The sequence below is a fragment of the Garra rufa genome, chromosome 4 (assembly GCF_049309525.1).
Source record: "Garra rufa chromosome 4, GarRuf1.0, whole genome shotgun sequence".
In the NCBI taxonomy this organism is placed as follows: Eukaryota; Metazoa; Chordata; class Actinopteri; order Cypriniformes; family Cyprinidae; genus Garra; species Garra rufa.
In genome coordinates this window covers 34,728,088-34,748,473 of record NC_133364.1, presented here as the reverse complement: position 1 = coordinate 34,748,473, position 20,386 = coordinate 34,728,088, and the positions used below count along the sequence as shown (strand labels likewise).

Genomic DNA, 20,386 nt, shown 5'->3' with positions numbered 1-20,386 from the left:
CTTCTCATTTCTAAGGAGATAACATTTTTCTGTGTCAGTATTAAAAATCAAAAGTTACTATGATTTATATTTCTGAAATGTGGAAGAACGGTATATGTCCAGTTAGTGTGGAATAACAGTATAACTCCAGTTCATCATATCACTTTAAACCACTAAAGATCTGATTCCTTTTTCTTAGTTTTAATACAGTAACAGAAACTTCGGGTTAATATTAAGAATTTCTTTCAAGTTTATTATTATTATTATTTAAAAACAGAAAATACAGTATGAACAATTTACAATACATAGACCTTCTTACAGCACAGGCAATAACAATGAATTATTAACAAAAAACAATCTGTATACAAAGTTCACACATACAATTTATGTCACATGGTTATCTAATTTTTCGTTCTTTTGGACTTGTACGGTTGTTCGTCGCACACACTCAAATGATTCAGTGATTCGAAACGCTCGATTCAGCGGCACGCGGACTACAAACGACAACAACAAACACAAACGAGTGCAATGATAAACCGATAATGTTTTAATTCAAGTGTAATATATTAGATATGATGTAAAATGATTGAATACCAAATATAAATAAAAAATAGCCTGTCTAAATATGAACGGCTGTGTAATTTGTGTATGTTTATAATCAAGTCTATTAACTCTCTGACTGTCTTACTAGTGCACTGACTACTGAACTAGGAGCTGATTGAGACGCACACAGAGATTTAGTTTGCATTGATTGTTCTTTCTATTAATTATTCTCATCTTAAACAGGACAAAACACAGAAAAACTCCTGGAGAATCAACAGAGATCCATGTGACACACTGTTATAAAGATGGCGTTTATTAAAGAGGAGAGTGAAGACATGAAGATTGAAGAAACATTCAGAGTCAAACATGAAGATACTGAGGAACAAACAAAGATGGAGTTTATTAAAAAGGAGAGTGAAGAAACATTCAGAGTCAAACATGAAGATACTGAGGAACAAACAAAGATGCAGTTTATTAAAGAGGAGAGTGAAGACATGAAGATTGAAGAAGCATTTAAAGTCAAGCATGAAGATACTGAGGAACAAACAGGTTGGTTTTTATTCTCAACGTCAGGCATGGGGGGGGCCTTGCAAATCTGACCGGAGAGGGAGGTGGGCCCGGAGGAAAAAAGGTTGGGAACCCCTGCTCTAGAGGAGCACACCGCTCCCAGAGAAAATGTGCGGGTCCCCCTCTCATCTCTGAGGGTTAAGCCCTCCACTCCCTGGAGCTTTGTGAGGCAACCGTACCAGGTGTATTTTGCTTCTGTATGCATGCTTCTCCCTGGAGAACCCATCAAGTGACTGCCCTTATGGTTTAGATGACAGTGCTATCCTAACCCAAACTCAATGTAGAGGGTTGCCTATGAGCATGTCACTCCCAATGTGAGCATCTGCTCCCTGAGGCAGCCAAAAATGTTAGTACATCTTTGCCTCCGTTTGGTGGCTTTAATGGTTGAGCACAGCAGGGCACCCCTCACTCTCAAGGGTCACCTATGAGTACAGTGTTCCCAGGGTGAGCGTCAGAGTACCCTTCTCATCTCTTAGAGATGAGTCCTCTGTTCCATGAAGATGGATCCCAGGGGCAGACTGGGACAGCATTTCAGGAAATCTCACACTCATCCAGGCCATCCCGTACACCCACAATAGTATCTGGTACTTGGTGGCTAAACCCTTGTTGGCAATCACAGAGGTCAGATGTTTCTTGTAGTTGGCCACCAGATTTGCACACATCTCAGGAGGGATTTTGTCCCACTTCTCTTTGCAGATCCTCTTCAAGACGAAGCTGACATTTGGCAACTTGAACCTTCAGCTCCCTCCACAGATTTTCTATGGCATTAAAGGAACACTCCACTTTTTTTGGAAATAGGCTCATTCTCCAACTCCCCCCGAATTAATAAGTTGAGTTTTACCGTTTTGAAATTCATTCAGCCGTTCTCCTCTTCTGGCGATATCACTTTTAGCATAGCTTAGCATAGATCATTGAATCCTATTAGACCAATAGCATTGCGTTCGAAAATGACCAACGAGTTTCCATATTTGTCCTATTTAAAACTTGACTCTTCTGTAGTTATATCGTGTACTAAGACTGGTGGAAATGCAAAGCTTCAATTTTCTAGGCTGATAAGATTAGAAACTAAACTCCCATTCCGGCGTAATAATCAAGGAAGTTTGCTGACGTAATATGGCCGAAGCAGGAGCAGTAATACCACGCAGCACATGTGCAAATGCTAAACTAGCTGGGAACTCATTTCTGATAATACTCCGCCTGCTTCGGTCATATTACGGCAGCAAACTTCCTTGACTATTACGCCGGAATGGGAGTGTAGGTCCTAATCTTATCAGCCTAGAAACTCGCAGCTTTGCATTTCCACCAGTCTTAGTACACGATATAACTACAGAAGAGTCAAGTTTTAAATAGGACAAATATGGAAACTCGTTGGTCATTTTTGAACGTGATGCTACTGGTCTAATAGGATTCAATGATCTATGCTAAGCTATGCTAAAAGTGATATCGCCAGAACAGGAGAACGGCTGAAAGGATTTCAAAACGGTAAAAATCAACTTATTAGCTCGGGGGGAGTTGGAGAATGAGCCTATTGCCAAAAAAAGTGGAGTGTTCCTTTAAGGTCTGGAGACTGGCTAGGCCACAAACCTTTGGCTTGGACTTGAAATAACCTAACAAATCATCATTCTTAAGCAATCTTTAATTTCAATTATGGATCACATTGATCCACCACGGCAAACAGTGAATATATCTGTACTGTTTAATACATTTGAGATGTTGTATTTTCCTCAATGTATATTCTTCATTTGTAAATGTTAGAAAGTCATGCAAACATATCAAGTTTACTGTCAGGAGTGGACGGGGTTTACACCAGTAAATGATCGCCGATGCACGCTAAACAGACGGAGAACAATATAATAATAGCTCAATAATTCTGAGGAAAGCATTTTGCTAAAATATTTGTTGTTGGACATTAATTGTGGCACCTGTAGAATTATAAATCTTAATATAAATGTATTTTTGTAATAGCAGTGGATGAAAATAAATGGCATAATTACTAGCTTGAATGAGTAAATGTCTGTTCCTCTTCCCAGTTAAAATGCAGGCTGTTTTCTATCATTTCATTTTTAATGTAGAGCTAAAAAGACTTATTTTAGATTGTAATGTATAATTGTTAACCATAGAAGGTACAGCTGTCTTAAAGGTTGTATCAGCGATTTCTAGCCTAAAACATAAAGTGTCAATTTCAGCTGACCTTTCTTCACGATCCGCTCGCTGCCTGCCCCATAAATTGTCTGTGAAAAAACCGCGTCTCTCTGGTCAGCCTAGGGTCCGAGATATGCCAAAAAAACAATCGGCGCTATCAACACACCACAGATAACCAAACAGTGTTCCAACCAATCAGCGTCAGGGGTTTGGTGTTGTGGACTTTCCTACTGGTGCAGGGATGTGAGGGAGGCGGAGCGAAAGTCCACAACACCAAACCCCTGACGCTGATTGGTTGGAACACTGTTTGTTTATGTGTGGAAAGGTTGGTAGTGCCGATTGTTTTTTTGGCATATCTCGGACCCTAGGCTGACCAGAGAGACGCGGTTTTTTCACAGACAATTTATGGGGCAGGCAGCGAGCGGATCGTGATGAAAGGTCAGCTGAATTTGACACTTTATGTTTTAGGCTAGAAATCGCTGATACAACCTTTAAAACCAGAGAGAAAGGCTGCATGGCTAGAACTCCTGATCAACTAAATGCACAAGTAGCATCCATGTTAACATGTTTTCATATATTTTAAAACAAAATCAATAAATCTTGGGCATTGGGTGTTTTCCATTTAAAAGGTCAGTGTAACAGCCCACTTTTATGACTGGCTAACAGCATTGCCCCTTTAATAAAACCTCAGAAGGAATTATTTAGTTATACACTTTTCATCTGACAGTTGAGTAGGGAATTTATCCCCTTTTCTTTTTTCCTTGTCTGAGACCACTCTATATCTAGATTTCCTAAACTCTGTGGTATAACGGCCAGCCTAAACTTTAGGATACTGGCTGACGAGGATCAGGTTTGAACACCCTGGTATAGGATCTAGCATACATGCATTACATATTTACACATATTTAGTTATGTTTGGATGCTAATTGTTTTGTGCCTTCAAACTGTGGTTAATTTTTATTCCTTTGTTTTTCCACCTTAGACCTAACAGCGCTGAAAATGGAGAAGGAAGTACTGAATGAAATTGAAGAGAAAGCTCAGAATGAGAGACTTTATAATTTCATATCTGGAGAAAAATCTTTTTGTTCCTTACAGTCTGAAAAGACATCTACACAAAAAAGAGCTCAGAAGACAGGAACTGTGAGTTATTTCACTTGCTTTCATTGTGGAAAAACTTTCAATCACCAAGGAAACTTTAAAGCCCACGTTAAAATTCACACTGGAGAGAAGTCTTTCCTCTGCCAACAGTGTGGAAAGAGTTTTATTCAAAAAGGACACCTTACAAAACACATGAAAATTCACAATAGAGAGGAGCCTTTCATCTGCCAACAGTGTGGAAAGAGTTTCATTCGAAAAGGACACCTTAAAGATCACATGAAAATTCACACTGGAGAGAAGTCTTTCACATGCTCTCAGTGTGGAAACAGTTTCAGTAATCCTGGAAATCTTACAGTCCACATGAGAATTCACACTGGAGAGAAGCCTTTCACATGCTGTCAGTGTGGAAACAGTTTCAGTAATCCTGGAAACCTTACAGTCCACATGAGAATTCACACTGGAGAGAAGTATTTTATCCGCAAATAGTGTGGAAGAAGTTTCAGTAATCCTGGAAACCTTAAGGCCCAGTTTCACAGACAGGACTTAGACTAAACCAGGATTAGGCCACAGATCAATTAAGTAATTTTTTATAAACTTGCTTAGAAAAAACATTACTGGTGTGCATCCTAAAAAAAAAAAAAGGCATTGATATATTTTTAAGATCAGTCAGTGCAAGTTTATTTCAGTTGAAACAGCTCAGACTTACATTTTAGTCTAGGACTAGGCTTAAGAAATGTCTGTGAAACCAGGGGTAACAGTCCAAATGAGATTTAATCCTGCCAGAGATGTTCACAAGTTTCTAACTTAGAGTCAAGTCTGAAGTCTTTGTTCATGAGTCTGAGTTGAGTCTCAAGTCATTTAATGGCTCTGCCTTTTAAAAAAAAAAAAAAAAAACTCTCAAGTTGCTTTTAAAATATTCACTAGTCCTTTTCCTCAAGTGGAGTCTGGAGTCATTTCCGGTCGAGTCTGAAGTGTATAAATGTGAGACTTGAGTCCAAATCACTAACTTGAGTGTCCATCTCCACACACTGGAAAGAGACCCTTCATCTGCCATCTGTGTGGGAAAAGTTTTAATCGAAAACTCACCCTTTATGCCCACAGGCAAATTCACACTTTAGAGAGCCTTTGTATGGAAACCCTGCAACAGTATGGAAAGAGGACGCCTTAACAAGCATGAGTTCACACTGGAGAGAATCCTAACACATGCAAACAGTGTGGAAAGAGTTTCAATCGATGAGGAAACCTTCACAGGCACATGAAAGGTTACTTTAAAAAAAAAGGCTAACAGATCCCCTCAGTCTGGAAAGAGTTTCAATCAAAGTGGAAGCCTTGATGTCCACCAGAATATTTACACTATGGAGAGCCCTTTAACCTGCCAACAGTGTGGAAAGAGTTTTAATCAATAAGGAAGCCTTAAGAGGCACATGAATGTTCACACTGGAGAGAAACCTTACACATGCAAGCAGTGTGGAAACGGTTTCAATCGACGAGAAAACCTCGACAGGCACATGAGAATTCACAATAGAGAAAATTCGCAACAGATCCACTCAGTGTGGAAAGAGTTTCAAACTTAATGTATAAAAAGGACAATTCTGGTCCTTGATTCTGATTGGTTGAGCTAAATTCAATGCTGTTATGCAACCATGTCTGTTGATGTCAAATGTTCACATCCCCTTTCCATAATCTGCTAAATACTCCCTTGTCAAAAAAAATGAATAAACGATTCCAAATTGTCTTATAGGATTATCTCAGAGGACAAGACATTCTGTTGGCTCATTTCTACATGATTTTAATGGGATTGAATTTTATCTCGACTCTTTTACAAATTTTGAAGAATAATGCTTTTTCACTGTATGTATGACTAACTAATAGTTTTTGCAGTTTATTTAAACTCACCTTGATGTACATTGTTATTATTTTTACTCTTTCTTAGCCAGCATTTTTTTAAGTTTCCAGAATTTTCACCTAAAAGAATTTATGATGATTTTCACCTAAATTTGGCAACCCTCAGAATATTTTCTGCTATGAATATATGAACATATGACATTACATACAAAATATATACATGTATGTATATACAAAATATACATACAATATATTTATCTCCATGTGTTCATGTTTTATCACCACTTGAATGCAGATAGTTTTCATCAGAAACACAACATTTTGGACAAAAAACTGTAGGAGCTAAAATACTGTGTGTTTCATTTGAAGATAATTTGTTGAATTTTCTGTGTGTTATTTGAGTTGACCCCATCTAGTGGCTCAAGTGGAGATGCAAGGCCTCTGAGATAAAAGATCTATGATGTCACCTGAGGGTGTGGCTAAACAGGAAGTGACAGTCTTTGACCTTGCGGTCTGACTCCACATGTTGACTCTGTCTTCAATCCACTTTATATCTTTGTAATCCTTTACTTTATTGAGATTTTGTTTTTCATTTTTTTCATGTAATAAACGTTACCTCAAGTTCAGCTACGTGGACAATGGATTTTGTTGTGAGTGTCAAACTTTTTTTTTTTCTTTTGTCTAGCCACCAAAGTGGATGCTTAGCCACTTCAAAAACTAACAAAAAGTATTTCAAACAAAATACATTGAGATGTCATATTCTTTCATAAATGAAATCTTAAAAAAATAAATAACTTGGTAAATAAATATGAGGCTCTGTATTTTATCTTTGAGTAGTAAACTGTAAAAATTACCAGAATGTAAGGGGGCTTTCGCAAAAGAGTGAGGTCTCACTTCCCAAACCATTATGTGCACAAACCTTGCATCTTCTTGTCAGGTGTTGAGTGCAGGAACTGCAAAAAGGTAATTCATCCTATTTCTAGGGTCAGTGTTGTCTGGTGCTCTAGGAGTGTTTTCAGTTGGAGGGTCATCTCTATTTTCCCACCACCCGCCTTCTCTTGGCTGGTCTATGATTTTATAAAACTGGATGAAAGAGAGGAGAGTTTTACAATAATCTTGTGAGTTTTTTGCTTTGTAAATGACAAAAGCACTGAACAAACAGATCTGCAACAGAAATGACATTTCTTTGTCCACTTGTGTAACTTCCTGACAAAAGGGTAGTACCCAGTGTTTTGATCTAATTTGTCAACTCCATTCACTGCATTATTTTACTCCACATTGCATGCTGGTTTTTGCTTTGCATTTCTTTTCTTGGTGTCCTCTTTGCCATACCTCAACTTCTTCCATGTTGTTCTAATTGCATGTTTTGACCATTTCACTGTTTGTCTGTCTTGCCGCACCAAGACACGACTGTTTCCCCAATCCTATGGTCAGCATTTCTGAGATCTCGATGACTGGTGGCTCATTACTGTTTTTCCTAATTGTACCACAGAAATGGGTTTTCAAATCAAGTAGATGTTTACACAGTGGTAGAGTTGTAAAAATTATCTAAGGAATAATTGACAACGGGCCGTAGAATTCTTAGAAAATAATGCATTATTTTCGTAGAATTATACAGACCGAAGTCAATTATTCCGCTTATACTACAGTTACCACACCTCAAGACATCGATCAAATTATATATCTCAAGACATTCGTCTGGTTTTATCCTTAAAACGCTATTGTGAGTAGGATTAATTTCTTACGCAGCTCATTCAACAGCTTCGTGGCTAGTTCCAAAACGTCATTTTAGACCTAGTAACAACGCTTGAGCCGTTGATAGCAAACTAATGCAGTTAATAATGAAGTTTAGACAGACAAGCAGACAGACAGAAAGAGAGAGGGAGAAAGATATTAAGTGCATGAAATACCTCTCTCAAGTCTGTGCGTCTCTCAAAGGTGACTGGCAGCATCGTCTCTACTAACAGTTAAACTTTAAGACCATTTTCCTCAAGACCACGCCGATGTTACCTCGCGTGTGAGAACTGTCATGTCGTTTTTAAGTTGTTAATCGTCAGAGCAGCGCTAACAACATTAGCGCGAGTGCTAACTGTATGTGTGTGCATCTGTGAGTGAGAGAGAGCGAGAGAAATAGAGTTTGTGCTTTCTGTAGATAATAAAACGCAATATTGTGGAAAAAACATGGACATAATCTGTCGTTTTTATCTTGATGTTTACAGTATTAGTTTGGCCAGTGTCATTGTGGGTTTTGGTTATTTTGCTGTTTTGGGCTGTAAGGACCTTTGAAATAACTGAAATCATGTGGCGAAGTGATATAGACATGTACTGCGGTCTAAAGCTGCCTGGAACTAGGTTCGCCGTGCGTTTCCCTGAATATAATGCGCACCTCTAGAACGTTCGTCAGCCAATCAGATTCAAGCATTCAACGGCCCCATAGTATAACCATAAATAATCTTTAACCATGACCTGCTGGGCGATCAAGAAGAGAGACAACCATGTCTTTCAGGGCAGCACTTTCTCCACAATAGGGCTTCATGTTTTTTAAAAAGAACCCCGTTTCAGAATCACACAAGATGTAGGATTTTATTCCATGTTTGATTTTATTCCATACCCTGAAAGCTAGGTGCCCTCACAGAAGCATCCCTCATCAATGCAAATGTTTGTTCAGTCTTTGTTCAGCCTGTCAGTGTCATTGGCTGGCTTTGTTGTATTATCACTAAAGTGAAGAAATCTCTATATGGTTTCAAACCTGTTGCAAGACATGACCTTGCTGAAGTAGGGGGTAGCTAACATTTCATCTTTAAACCAATATAACCCCAGTTTCACCGACAAGGCTTAAGCCTAATCCTAGACTAAAATGTAAATCTGAGCTGTTTCAACTGAAAGAAACTTGCACTGACTGATCTTAAAATATATCAGTGCCTTTGCTTTGTCTAAAGATGCACATCGCTAATGTTTTTTCTAAGCAAGTTTATAAAAAAAACTTAAATGTCCTAATTGAACTGTGGCCTAATCCTGGTTTATTCTAAGCCCTGTCTGTGAAACCGGGCCATAGAGTTCAGGTTTATGGTATCAACCAGTTAGAAAAAAACAGCCCCAGGAAGTGACTGGCTTCAATGCATGAATTCTAGCATGTTGTGAAGTACTGTCCATAGTCTGAATACTCTGACCTGCACATAGGTTGGTCTGATCAACAATGATCTTTATTACTTCAGAAATAAACAGCTCAATAAAGTCTTTATGTTTTATTGAATCAAGAGCAGCAGCATCACCAACAGGCCCAGGATTCTCAGTGAAGAGAAGGTTTTTTGGCTGCCAGCTCTATTCATGCCACTCATGAAGATGTTCAGGATCTTCAGATGGATGGTTCACATAGGCGCCTGTCTGGTCAGCCGCAGGACCAAGTAGATGTGCTTCACATTGGGAAGATAACCACACAGTGTGTGCTGCCAAATTCTAGTTCCACTTCACTGGATCAGTGACTATATAGTTTACCGGACATTCATGAAAAACGTAAGAGACCACAATGTTTTTGGATGTATTTTTATTTGGAGAGATAAAACAACAATGATTACACATTGTGTTACAATCATGGTTACAGTGTCAACTGAAATCATTTAGTTCTCTTTCTAGTTTCTGGATTTCCATTTCCAGTTTCCTCAGTGTCTTGTTTAATTTCCATCTCAGGGTCCATGTCCTGCAGCTTTCTCTTCTTCACTTTGATCTTGAGTTCTGCCAGCTCTATCTGTCTCTTGAGATGCGTGGTGTAGAGTGGTCTGACAGTTTGTGAATTCTGTCAAACACACATCAGTTAGCACAACAGGATTTGTGTATAATGTAGATTTACTTTAGGCAATACTCACTATGTTACCAAGCTGCACTGTTACAAATATGATATTTTCTATTAGCACCACATCGCTGACTTCTTATGCATTATAGATAAAAAATTTCCATAAAATGGACATGATACCTCAATTCTTCTGGAGTCCAGCATCTCATCGTCTCAAGAAGTGAACTCCACTGCTGCAGATGTGTCTTCCCTCTGCCATATTCAACACAACATGTATTAATAGATTTGTCAGGACATGCCAAGCCTATGATTTTAATAAAGAGTACTCACCGGATCAGAGTCTGCTGGTTCCAGAAGTGTAAGTGTGTTACCAGACACTGCAAGGTAAGGCAAAGTCAGACAGTCCACATAACAAAATCTAAATATTTGATTGTTTTCCGTGTGCAGTAGTTCAGCAATAATGTACCTTGTGTGAAGAGGTCAGTTTCTCCTGCTGGACCTGCTGAGTCAGTGGATGTCTCTCTCTGGATCCCTTCCATCACTGGCTTCTCTTTTTTCAACTCCTCTGCTGTGGTCAAGTCTTGGGTTGGAGAGACACCCCCTGTGCCAGATATATGAGCCTTTTTAAATCCTAAAATCAGTACAAATAAAATATGTCAGCAAACACTTCAACTAATTAGTAATTTTTTTCAGCAATCAAGTCACTTACCAGCCTGCAAAATGTTCTGTTTCTTAATCTGGACTTGCTGCCAGGTCCTTTTTTGGCCAGATATGTTTGTTCTGTGAGAAGAATGGCTAGGTAAAAGAGATAAAATAGATAAACAATTAGGTCAGTTGATCAGATTACAGATTAGATCAAATAAATTAGCTAGAAAAAATAATCTAAATAAAAATAGACAAGAGTAGATATATGAGATAGATAAAATAGTTGTGCAAAAGTGGATAAGTGTTTGCAATTAAACCTCATGATAAATTTCCTGAGTAACATTCATGTCCACTGCTCACATTTAAAGCAAAGTGTGCAACTGTTAATTTGTGGAAATGACAAGTAACTCCTTGAATTGAAATCATGATGGTTTCAGTGGAGCACTGGTTATGTGGACTATTAACACATTCAGTCGGTTCACTATTGTCTACTAGCCCTTATCTGTTTTATTATAGCATCTGTATTTTTCCCTTATTAAATATTATGTTTCTCCTCTTTACATATCCATTAGAAGCTGTTGCTCAGTTGGCGTGAAGTATGCCGCATGGGTTTTATCCATTTTTGCATTGATTCTATGATCGATCTTTTGGTCTGTTAATGAATGCTGTGAACATGCACTTATCCCAACTATCTACACCTGTTGAACTAAGCCAGGATGTGCTGATTAAACTATGGAAATCTGTGCCTTTTTGTTATCTCGGCTTCCCTTTTGTGCAATACCCCTCTGAAAGCCTCCTCAATATTCATTCCTGACCTCCTCACAGTGGTTTAATTGGAGTTGAATCAAGAGGAGTGAGGAAATGAGGAAGCATGAATTTGAGTATTGAGAATTTGAGTACCTTTACACAGCGCCTGTTTCGGCAATTCATCTTGGTCCGGCAGTGGGGGCATTGGCGCGCAGTTGAATCTGGTGTTCTGACTACACAAAAACAACACTCAATCAGTAAGTTTGACATAGAATAACAGACAGACATCACAAACAAAACTTAAGTTAATTAAAGATGAATTAAGTATTTTTTACAGGTGCTCTAGAACAGGGGTTTTCAAACCTGTCCTGGAGCCTCCCCTGCCCTGCACATTTTGCTTGTCTCTCTCATCTAATACACCTGATTCAAATCATCAGCTCATTAGTAGAGACTGCAAGACCTGAATTGGGTGTGCCTAATAAGGGAGACATACAAAATGTGCAGGGCAGGGGAGGCTCCAGGACAGGTTTGAAAACCCCTGCTCTAGAATGCATTAATACAATATTTCACATTATTGTCTGATACCTATATAGAAGGTATATGGCATAGGAAAGGGCATAAATTCTCCAGAAATGGTTATACTTGTCCATTTAAAACCCTAGGATTTGTCCCTAGAATGAAATGCTCTGTTATTGCCTTATTTGGAAGGTTTGTGAATATTAATGAGGAGCTGTTTTTGGAATCTATTGAGGATAAAACAAGAAAAATTAGGTAAGTAAAGGTTTACAGACAGCTCTTAGACTAAGACAGGATTAGGCCATAGTAAGTCATTTTTATAAATGTACTTAGAAACAAACATTACAAAACAAAGATATTGATATCATTTAAGATCAATCATTGCAGATTCATTTAAGTTGAAACAGCTCAAACTTACATTTTAGTCTAGGACTTGACTTTAGCCTTTTCTGTGAAATCAGGGACTAGTTACACATAGTTACACATAAGATTAATTAGAATCTTTAAAAACACAGGCCCAGGGTTGTATTGTCTTTTTTGGTTTAAATGTTACACAAAATAACTTGTTTAGACTACTTAAGCATTTTTTCCATATTTTAATTTTTCTAGAGGCAGGCATTTTAATTAGGATCAAAAGAGTGAGTTCAGCTTTGAGAATGAAAACCAACCTGTTTGTTCCTCAGTATCTTCATGTTTGACTCTGAATGCTTCTTCAATCCTCATGTCTTCACTCTACTCTTCAACAAAGTCCATCTTGGTTTGTTCCTCAGTATCTTCATGTTTGACACCATTCAGCTCGACCAGCTGACATGCTATCGTGCCGACAGGGTTGTGGTCACGGGAGGTAAGACCCGCGGTGGTGGACTTTGTGTTTATATCAATGACGCTTGGTGCTGCGATGCTGTTGTAGTCTGCAAACACTGCTCACCAGTGTTGGAATTTTATGGTTATTAAGTGCCTGCCGTTCTATCTACCGAGGGAATATACAGCTATACTGCTGTTTGCTGTGTACATCCCTCCCACCTCCAACAACTACAGGAGCGAGGCACTAAATGAACTGCCCCCCTCACTGGACCCCTTCCAGTTTGCGTATCAGCCCAACTGCTCGACCGATGACGCCATCTCCACTGCACTCCACTCAGGACTCGCACATTTGGACAAAAAAGACTCATATGTCCGAGTGCTGTTCATAGACTTCAGTTCAGCATTTAATACTATGATCCTACAACAGCTCTCTCAAAAACTGGTCCAGCTGGGGCTCAACACCTCACTGTGTAACTGGCTTTTGGATTTCCTCACCGGAAGACCACAAGCAGTACGGGTCGGCAGTAACACATCCACCACCATCATTCTTAACAGGGGGGCCCCTCAGAGATGTGTGCTGAGCCCCCTCCTCTTCACTCTGCTGACCCACGACTGCACACCATCACACAGCTCCAACCTCTTCATCAAGTTTGCGGATGACACGACTGTGGTGGGTCTCATTAGCAACAGGGATGAGACATACTACAGAAGCGTAGTAGAGCATCCTGTCTAGCTGCATCACTGTGGTTTGGAGCCTGCAATGAATGCGTCGTGCCAAAAAACTCTCCAACGCATAGTCAGAGCAGCTGAGAGGATCATTGGTGTCCCCCTCCCCTCCCTCCAAGACATCTTCAGCACACGTCTCACCAAAAAAAGCCCTCTGCATAGCAGCTGATCCCACCCACCCTATGCAAAACTTCTTCAGCCTGCTGCCATCAGGAAGGAGACTGCAAAGTCTCCAGGCCAGGACCAGCAGACTGAAGGACAGCTTCATCCTTCAGGCTGTCAGGAAGCTCAACTCTCTCCAAGGGGGAAAAAAGATTGGATAGGGAAAGCTCTGACTTTGTGTGGATGTGAATTAAATACAGAGCACAATTCACCATACTTGGCAGTCACTTCACTTTCACTTTCAATTTGTGCAAAAATATTGCCTGTTTTCTTTTAAAGGAAGTTTAATTTTAGTATTTTTAATATTGTGTTTCCAGAGGTGTAATTATAATATTGCTAAAGATTTTTGTGAGATTAATGTCCATTTTCCGCCATTTCTCATCCTCTGACAGTCTGTTTTGGTGTTTTCCATTGAAAAGGTCAAGTGTAACAGCTAACTTTTATGATTGGCTAACATAATTGCCCCCTTAATAAAACCTCAGAAGGAATTATTGTGTGATTGAATTTTCCATCTGTCGGTTGAGTGGGGAGTTTGTCCTCTTTCTTTTTTTCCTAGTCTCTCTCTAAATTAGTTGAATTTTATCCCCTAGGAGACATAAAAATGGTATATAATAATTGAGATCAGTCTATATAGATTTCCTAGATTTAATTAATTGTATAACAGCCAACAATCATCTCTGTAGGATACCGGCCGACCAGGATCAGGTTTGGACACCCTGGAATAGGATCGAGCATACATGCATTACATATCTACATGTTGTAATGTTAATTGTTTTGTGCCATTAAACTGGGGTTAACTTTTATCTCTGTTTTTCCACCTTAGACCCAACATCGCTGAAAGAGGAGAGGGAAGTACTGAATGAAACTGAAGAGAAAGATCAGTTTGAGAATCTTCATAATTTGATATCTGGAGAAAAATCTTTTTGTTCCTTAGAGTCTGAAAAGACATCTTAACCAAAAGAGCTCAAAAGACTGGAACTTTGGAACATTCACAAGAGAATTCACACTGGAGAAAAGCCTTACATATGCAACCAGTGTGGAAAGGGTTTCACTCGTAAAGAATGCCTTAACATGCACATGAGAGTTCACACTGGAGAGAAGCCTTACACATGCACACAGTGTGGAAAGAGTTTCAGGCAACGAGGACAACTTGACAAGCACATGAGAGTTCACACTGGAGAGAAGCCTTACACATGCAACCAGTGTGGAAAGGGTTTCACTCGTAAAGAATGCCTTAACAAGCACATGAGAGTTCACACTGTAGAGAAGCCTTACACATGCACACAGTGTGGAAAGAGTTTCAGGCAACGAGGACAACTTGACAAGCACATAAATATCCACACTGGAGAGAAGCCTTACACATGCAAACAGTGTGGAAAGAGTTTCAGGCAACGAGGACAACTTGATAGGCACATGAAGATACACAATAGAGAAAAGCCTTAAGCCCGGGACACACCAACCTGACGCCAACCAACTAGCGCCGACGAAAGCCGACCATCTTGTCGCCTCTAGTCGGCTGCGTCTGCGGGCGTCTGGGCAATTAAACTGAGCTCGAACACACCGAACTGACGAACTGAGATGCTTTCTGCGCAAGCGTCAGGAGATATACCGTTGTGTACCTGCAGATGGCAGTAGTCTGTATTTTCATTCCAAGAAGAGAACCCGGAAGTAGTGTTGCCTGTGCAAAAAAATCAGCGTTTCTGAAGCATTTACTTTGTCGCTCACCACAGAGAGATTCCGTTTTGTGAAGATGTCTGACAATCTGCAAATGGCAAATTGCGAAATGATGACAGCGAGCCGGTTCCCTCTTGACTCCTTCCTTTGCTTGTTACGTCACTTCACGTTCAAGTCCTCCATGCGCTCTGATTCGATGTCTGAACAGACGTCTTTCCCAGACGGCCCTGGCAAGCCTGACGCCCATTCAACATGTTGAATCGGGCAAACTTTGGCCAACGTGTGCCCGACAAAAGCCGACGTGCGGAACACACCGAACCGACGCGCTTCACCGACCCATTGTCCATGGTACACTTTACCATTTCAGCTAGCTATTGTCACACCCCTGGACTGTCTCTCTTGGTTTCTCCCAGTGTCTCCCCTGCTGTACTGTGATTATTGGTTTCTCCCCCTTGTTAGTGTGATTCCCTTCAGCTGTCCTAGTTAATCAGTGTGTCTTTATAAGTTGGTGTGTTTGCTCTGCTGTTTTGTCGGATGTTGTTGTTATATCCTGTGTTCCTGTTCTTCTCTGTGGATTATTAAAGGCTTTTCGTTTATCACGTCATTGTTTGTCCGTTCCTGTCTGCAGCGTGACAGCTATATTGCTTTGGACTGAGCTTAATGCATAAACGTGCAAGGAAAAATATGGACTATGGACAAATTGTTTGCTCTGTCTACAATATAAGAATTTCACATTTCTATATCATAAATTGAAAGGAGAGCTCACAGGAAGTGCACTGTTTTTTTGATTGAAGCACAATAAAGGACACTGTTAGCATTTTAACATCAGTGTGTATGGATTTAAAGGTATAGTTCACCCAAAAATAAAAATTGTATGTTTATCTGCTTACCCCTGGGGCATCAAAGATGAAGGTGATTTTTTTTTTCCTCAGTAGAACACAAACAAAGATTTTTAACTTTAACCGTGGCAGTCTGGTAGTCATTTAATGGAAGTGGACTTTCAAAGTAAAAAAAACAAAACATGCACAGACAAATCCAAATTACACCCTGCCGCTCGTGACGATACATTGATGTCCTAATACACGAAACGATCGTTTTTTGTGAGAAACTGAACAGTATTTATATAATTTTTTACCTCTGATAGACAACCATGTCCAAACCGTCTCGGGCTCGTGCTCAGCATGAGGCGCGTTCACTGTGTACGCGCTCTGGCGTAGTATACTCAAATGCCGGAAGTGATCTGTCGCATATGTACGACACTTATTGTTTACCATGTGCACAGAGATTGCTGATGTGTTTGCTGGTACTGTAAAGATATAAATATATTTAGAAGTACAGATCATCACGATGGAATACGATTTTGATACATCATCAGACAACGTGGAATTTTTTGCCCAACCATATTTATTTGAACCAGAATACTCTGATCAAGAACTCAGAGAGATGGAGGAAGCAGCTGCAGCAGCAGCAAGTCTTTAAGCCTCAGGGAGACAGAGATCTCTTCAAAAGTGGTGGTTCTTGTAGTAAGTGTTATGAGATGCCAACAGAAGTGGAGAGCATCTGTTGTATCGAATGGAACATTGCAATGCCACAAGACGCTGACGAGGACATTGCTGAAAGTGTCCCATCACACACCTGCCTGACTGAAGATCCTGACTTTTCTCCACTGCTGAGTTGCAGCGTTTTGCACATTGTGTTTAGCTTGCCACCTATAAACTGGAGGCGACGCCCAAAGCCAGAGGGACCCAATGGCATGTTGTCAATAGAGTGAGTAATTTGTTGTATTTGTAATGTTATTGCAACGATTAGATGAAGGGCAGAAGAAACAGAAAAGTTTTACCCTCTTGTGTGGTGAAAGTCATCTACGAGAAATACCCATCCCCCTTCTGGATGTTATGTGGGCTTCACAGAAGCAGGCAATGCATTTGCAATGTTGTAGACATTATATAATTATGCAAATATTTTCCAGATATTTCCAATCTATATTATTTGTAATGTAAGCATGTCTTAATTGCATTACAATTTATTATTTGACTGTACGTTCAACAGGTTTTTAAAAAAGTTTTTGCATGTGTCATTTTAATGTAAATTTGAGTTGTCTTTGAATTCCAACAATAAAACAAATTGTCAATACATGTTCATTTCTATGTGCAATACTATATAGTCTCTATTTATTAAGGTTTCATTATGTATAGACAGACAGAATAGAAGAGTAATTACACATTACAGGAAAGTAAGCATTTTACTAGTTTAATTTTCTTTAGCTGTTGATTAACTATTGAACAGTTATTCAGAAATTTGTGGAAAATAAATCACTACAAGACTATAGTTATCAACTAAATTATAAACAACATAAAACATCAGTCATAGATTGCCTTTTTATAGTATTGTAACATAATCAAACAACACATACACTTAAAGAACATCATCAATGTGAAAATTATTAGGTAAAGTTAACCTACACAGTTCGTAGGTTAAAAAAAAAAAACTACTTTGACAATCTTGAAAAATGCTTTGAGACTGTGTCTTCCTTCATCGAGGTGTAATGAAAGTATTCTTTTGGGGCAGTACTTTAGGAGCAGCGAAAGGAAAACTTCAAGCCTACCTGATAAAAAATAAATAAAATAATACAGTGTTCAGAACTGTTCTTGCTCTGTACAGGAACACAAATTATACATATATAAACTTACCAGTATGCTTGAAAAGTGCCATCTGCCTGAGGTCCTTCAGGGGACCCTTGTCTAAGACAAGGTTCTCTAATGCAAAGTATGCCCTGGTATTTTTATCAAGCCATTTCTTTTTTCTCTACTCATCAGAGCTAAGCTCACTATGCAGACATCTTCTTTCTTCTCCATCATCTGTCCAGGAATGAACCCCACAAATGTGGTGCAGAAGTGACTTCCACCTTTTGATCAGCTCCTGATAAATATAAAAGAAATATTTTGATATCTTACGTTTGATTTGACCAGAACCAGTTACAGAAACACCATCACTCAACTTACATCTGGGTCACCTCCACAAGAGGAACTTGAAAACCACATATGGTTGCTTATGCTCCTGACCCAAGTGCTCTGTTGTCTTTGTATCTGGATAACGAAGCCAATTTCTTGAGCATTCCTACAAGAAAAACATCACAGTCATCAGGTATGTCTGACTTGAAGACAAACATGTGCAGACAGAAGGGTGTATGACACCATATAAAAGGGATAGTTCTCCCGAAAATGAAAATTTGATGTTTATCTGCTTACCCCCAGATGTTGTCTAAAGTAAATTTTACATTTTTACAGACAGATCAAATCAGTTTAAGATCAGTGTTTTTAGACTCATCCATAATGGTTATTGCTGTTGCTTGGAGTTTGCATGCTGCAGTTGTTAAAAGAACCGAACCGTTTGTCAAAAAAAGAAAGAAGTTTGTCAAGATTTACTCGGATCAAATTTTTCACTGATGTATTTCAAGTTATAATGTTAGGTTTAAAAATATAAAGTTATTTTAGATCCAGTCTTAAACTTACAGGTTTTAAAGTTCTCTTTGGAATCAACTTAAAGCCAGACATGTTTTACTGATGTGCATCCAAAAATTCTCCATTATGTCCATAATCATGTTTATTGTTGGAACAATTTACATTCATGTTTTTTAAATATCTTGACATACAGGTTATATCTTGAAATCCAAAAATAAAACGCGTTGTTCTCCATGATGTGTATTCATGTGTATTGGTGAACATTTGCATTGTTTTTTTAAATATCTTGACATACAGGTTTCCTGCACGCTTATATTTAGTAACACGTATAACTGTGTGCCTTAAGTAAATTACATCTGACATAAAGAAATGACATATGCAAGTATTAAATATATATTACAGTCTAAACTAGTATGACAAATACAAAGAAAGGCATGGGAGCTTGACAATGCAAAAAAAAAATTGTTGGTGCACTTGAGCAAAGTTATAGTTGGAAAAAGATCTTTACATAAAACAAAATTCATCTTACTGTACAAAACAATACCATTGTTACCACTAAACCACACTAATTTGTTAAAACATTAGCAATTTCTGCACAGCATGCCTGAAACTTCATCTGCAAATCTGCAATGTGCTCAGTTGCATGCAAAACAGTCTCCAGTTTATTTGAGGTTGGTCCACTATTACAGCTGGGATTTCTTCCTTTTCAGCTGTGGGCAATGATTCAATGCCATACTGAGCAAGGAGTGCATCTAAATTTTCAGGTCTGTAGAGATGATCTCCAAACACATTATTGATGGCTATGCTGTCAGTCTCCATCCTTGAAAGCATTCCTTCTGTCCAGATTTGAGTTGGGGTTTTATTATTTTCTGTGCGCAGAGCATGGTGATTCCATGCCTCCTTAAAATGCTGTAGTTTTGCTTGAATCTGTGGAAGAAAAACTATTCTGAGTGAAACTTTGTGAATGTTGTTTGGTTCTAGAAGTTCTAAATTCTCAAGGGTGTAGAAAATGTTTGAGAATGGTTGTAACACATGTAAAAACACATCCCTCCACAAACGCTCTATTCTTTGAGTGTGGACTGATTCCCCAGTGATGAGACTCCGGCGCTGCAGTCCTAGGACAAGATTCATGAATAGGGCGACTTGTAGGTTCTCACCACCATGATCTGACCTGACCATGGAGTGAATACCATAAAGACACGTTGCTTGTATAAACTGAGACAGGACAGTGCTGGAAAAGTTGTCAGTGTTGCAGTTTAGATATGTGATGAGCCGTGAATATCCATCAATGGCACCATGAATCACGAATCCCCATCTAATAGGTGAATAAAAAGAAATGCACTAATTAATATTTCAACGGGATTATTTGGTGAATGTATGCATGGTCTAATCAAGAAATTATGAGTGCTTACGGTGATGACAACAGTATACTGTAAAGACTATTATAGTGGCACATGAACAACAGCGCAACAACAACTTAATTTTAATATTGCTTGGTATTAAAAAAGAGACATTTCAATCTTTTAGTAATTAGCTTGGGTTTGCACTTAAAACCAGTCTGTGTGTTTTTACAATTTGCTCATGTATTAATTCATAAAATAAACATTTGTATCCTCACAATAAAGGTTAGCCTGTAAACTTAACACAAACTAACCTAACTGGCCAAGTAAATATATGCAGGTGACAA

General features: G+C 38.9%; 1 protein-coding gene across 1 annotated transcript; it reads left to right on the top strand.

The window, feature by feature from the left end:
• Window positions 1-765: 765 nt before the first annotated feature.
• Window positions 766-6,800, top strand: LOC141333925 (uncharacterized). Its single transcript, XM_073839082.1, has 2 exons — window positions 766-1,071; window positions 4,214-6,800. Exons 1-2 carry the CDS (start codon window positions 828-830, stop codon window positions 4,813-4,815), a joined length of 846 nt encoding a protein of 281 aa, XP_073695183.1. The 5' UTR covers window positions 766-827; the 3' UTR covers window positions 4,816-6,800.
• Window positions 6,801-20,386: the final 13,586 nt, after the last annotated feature.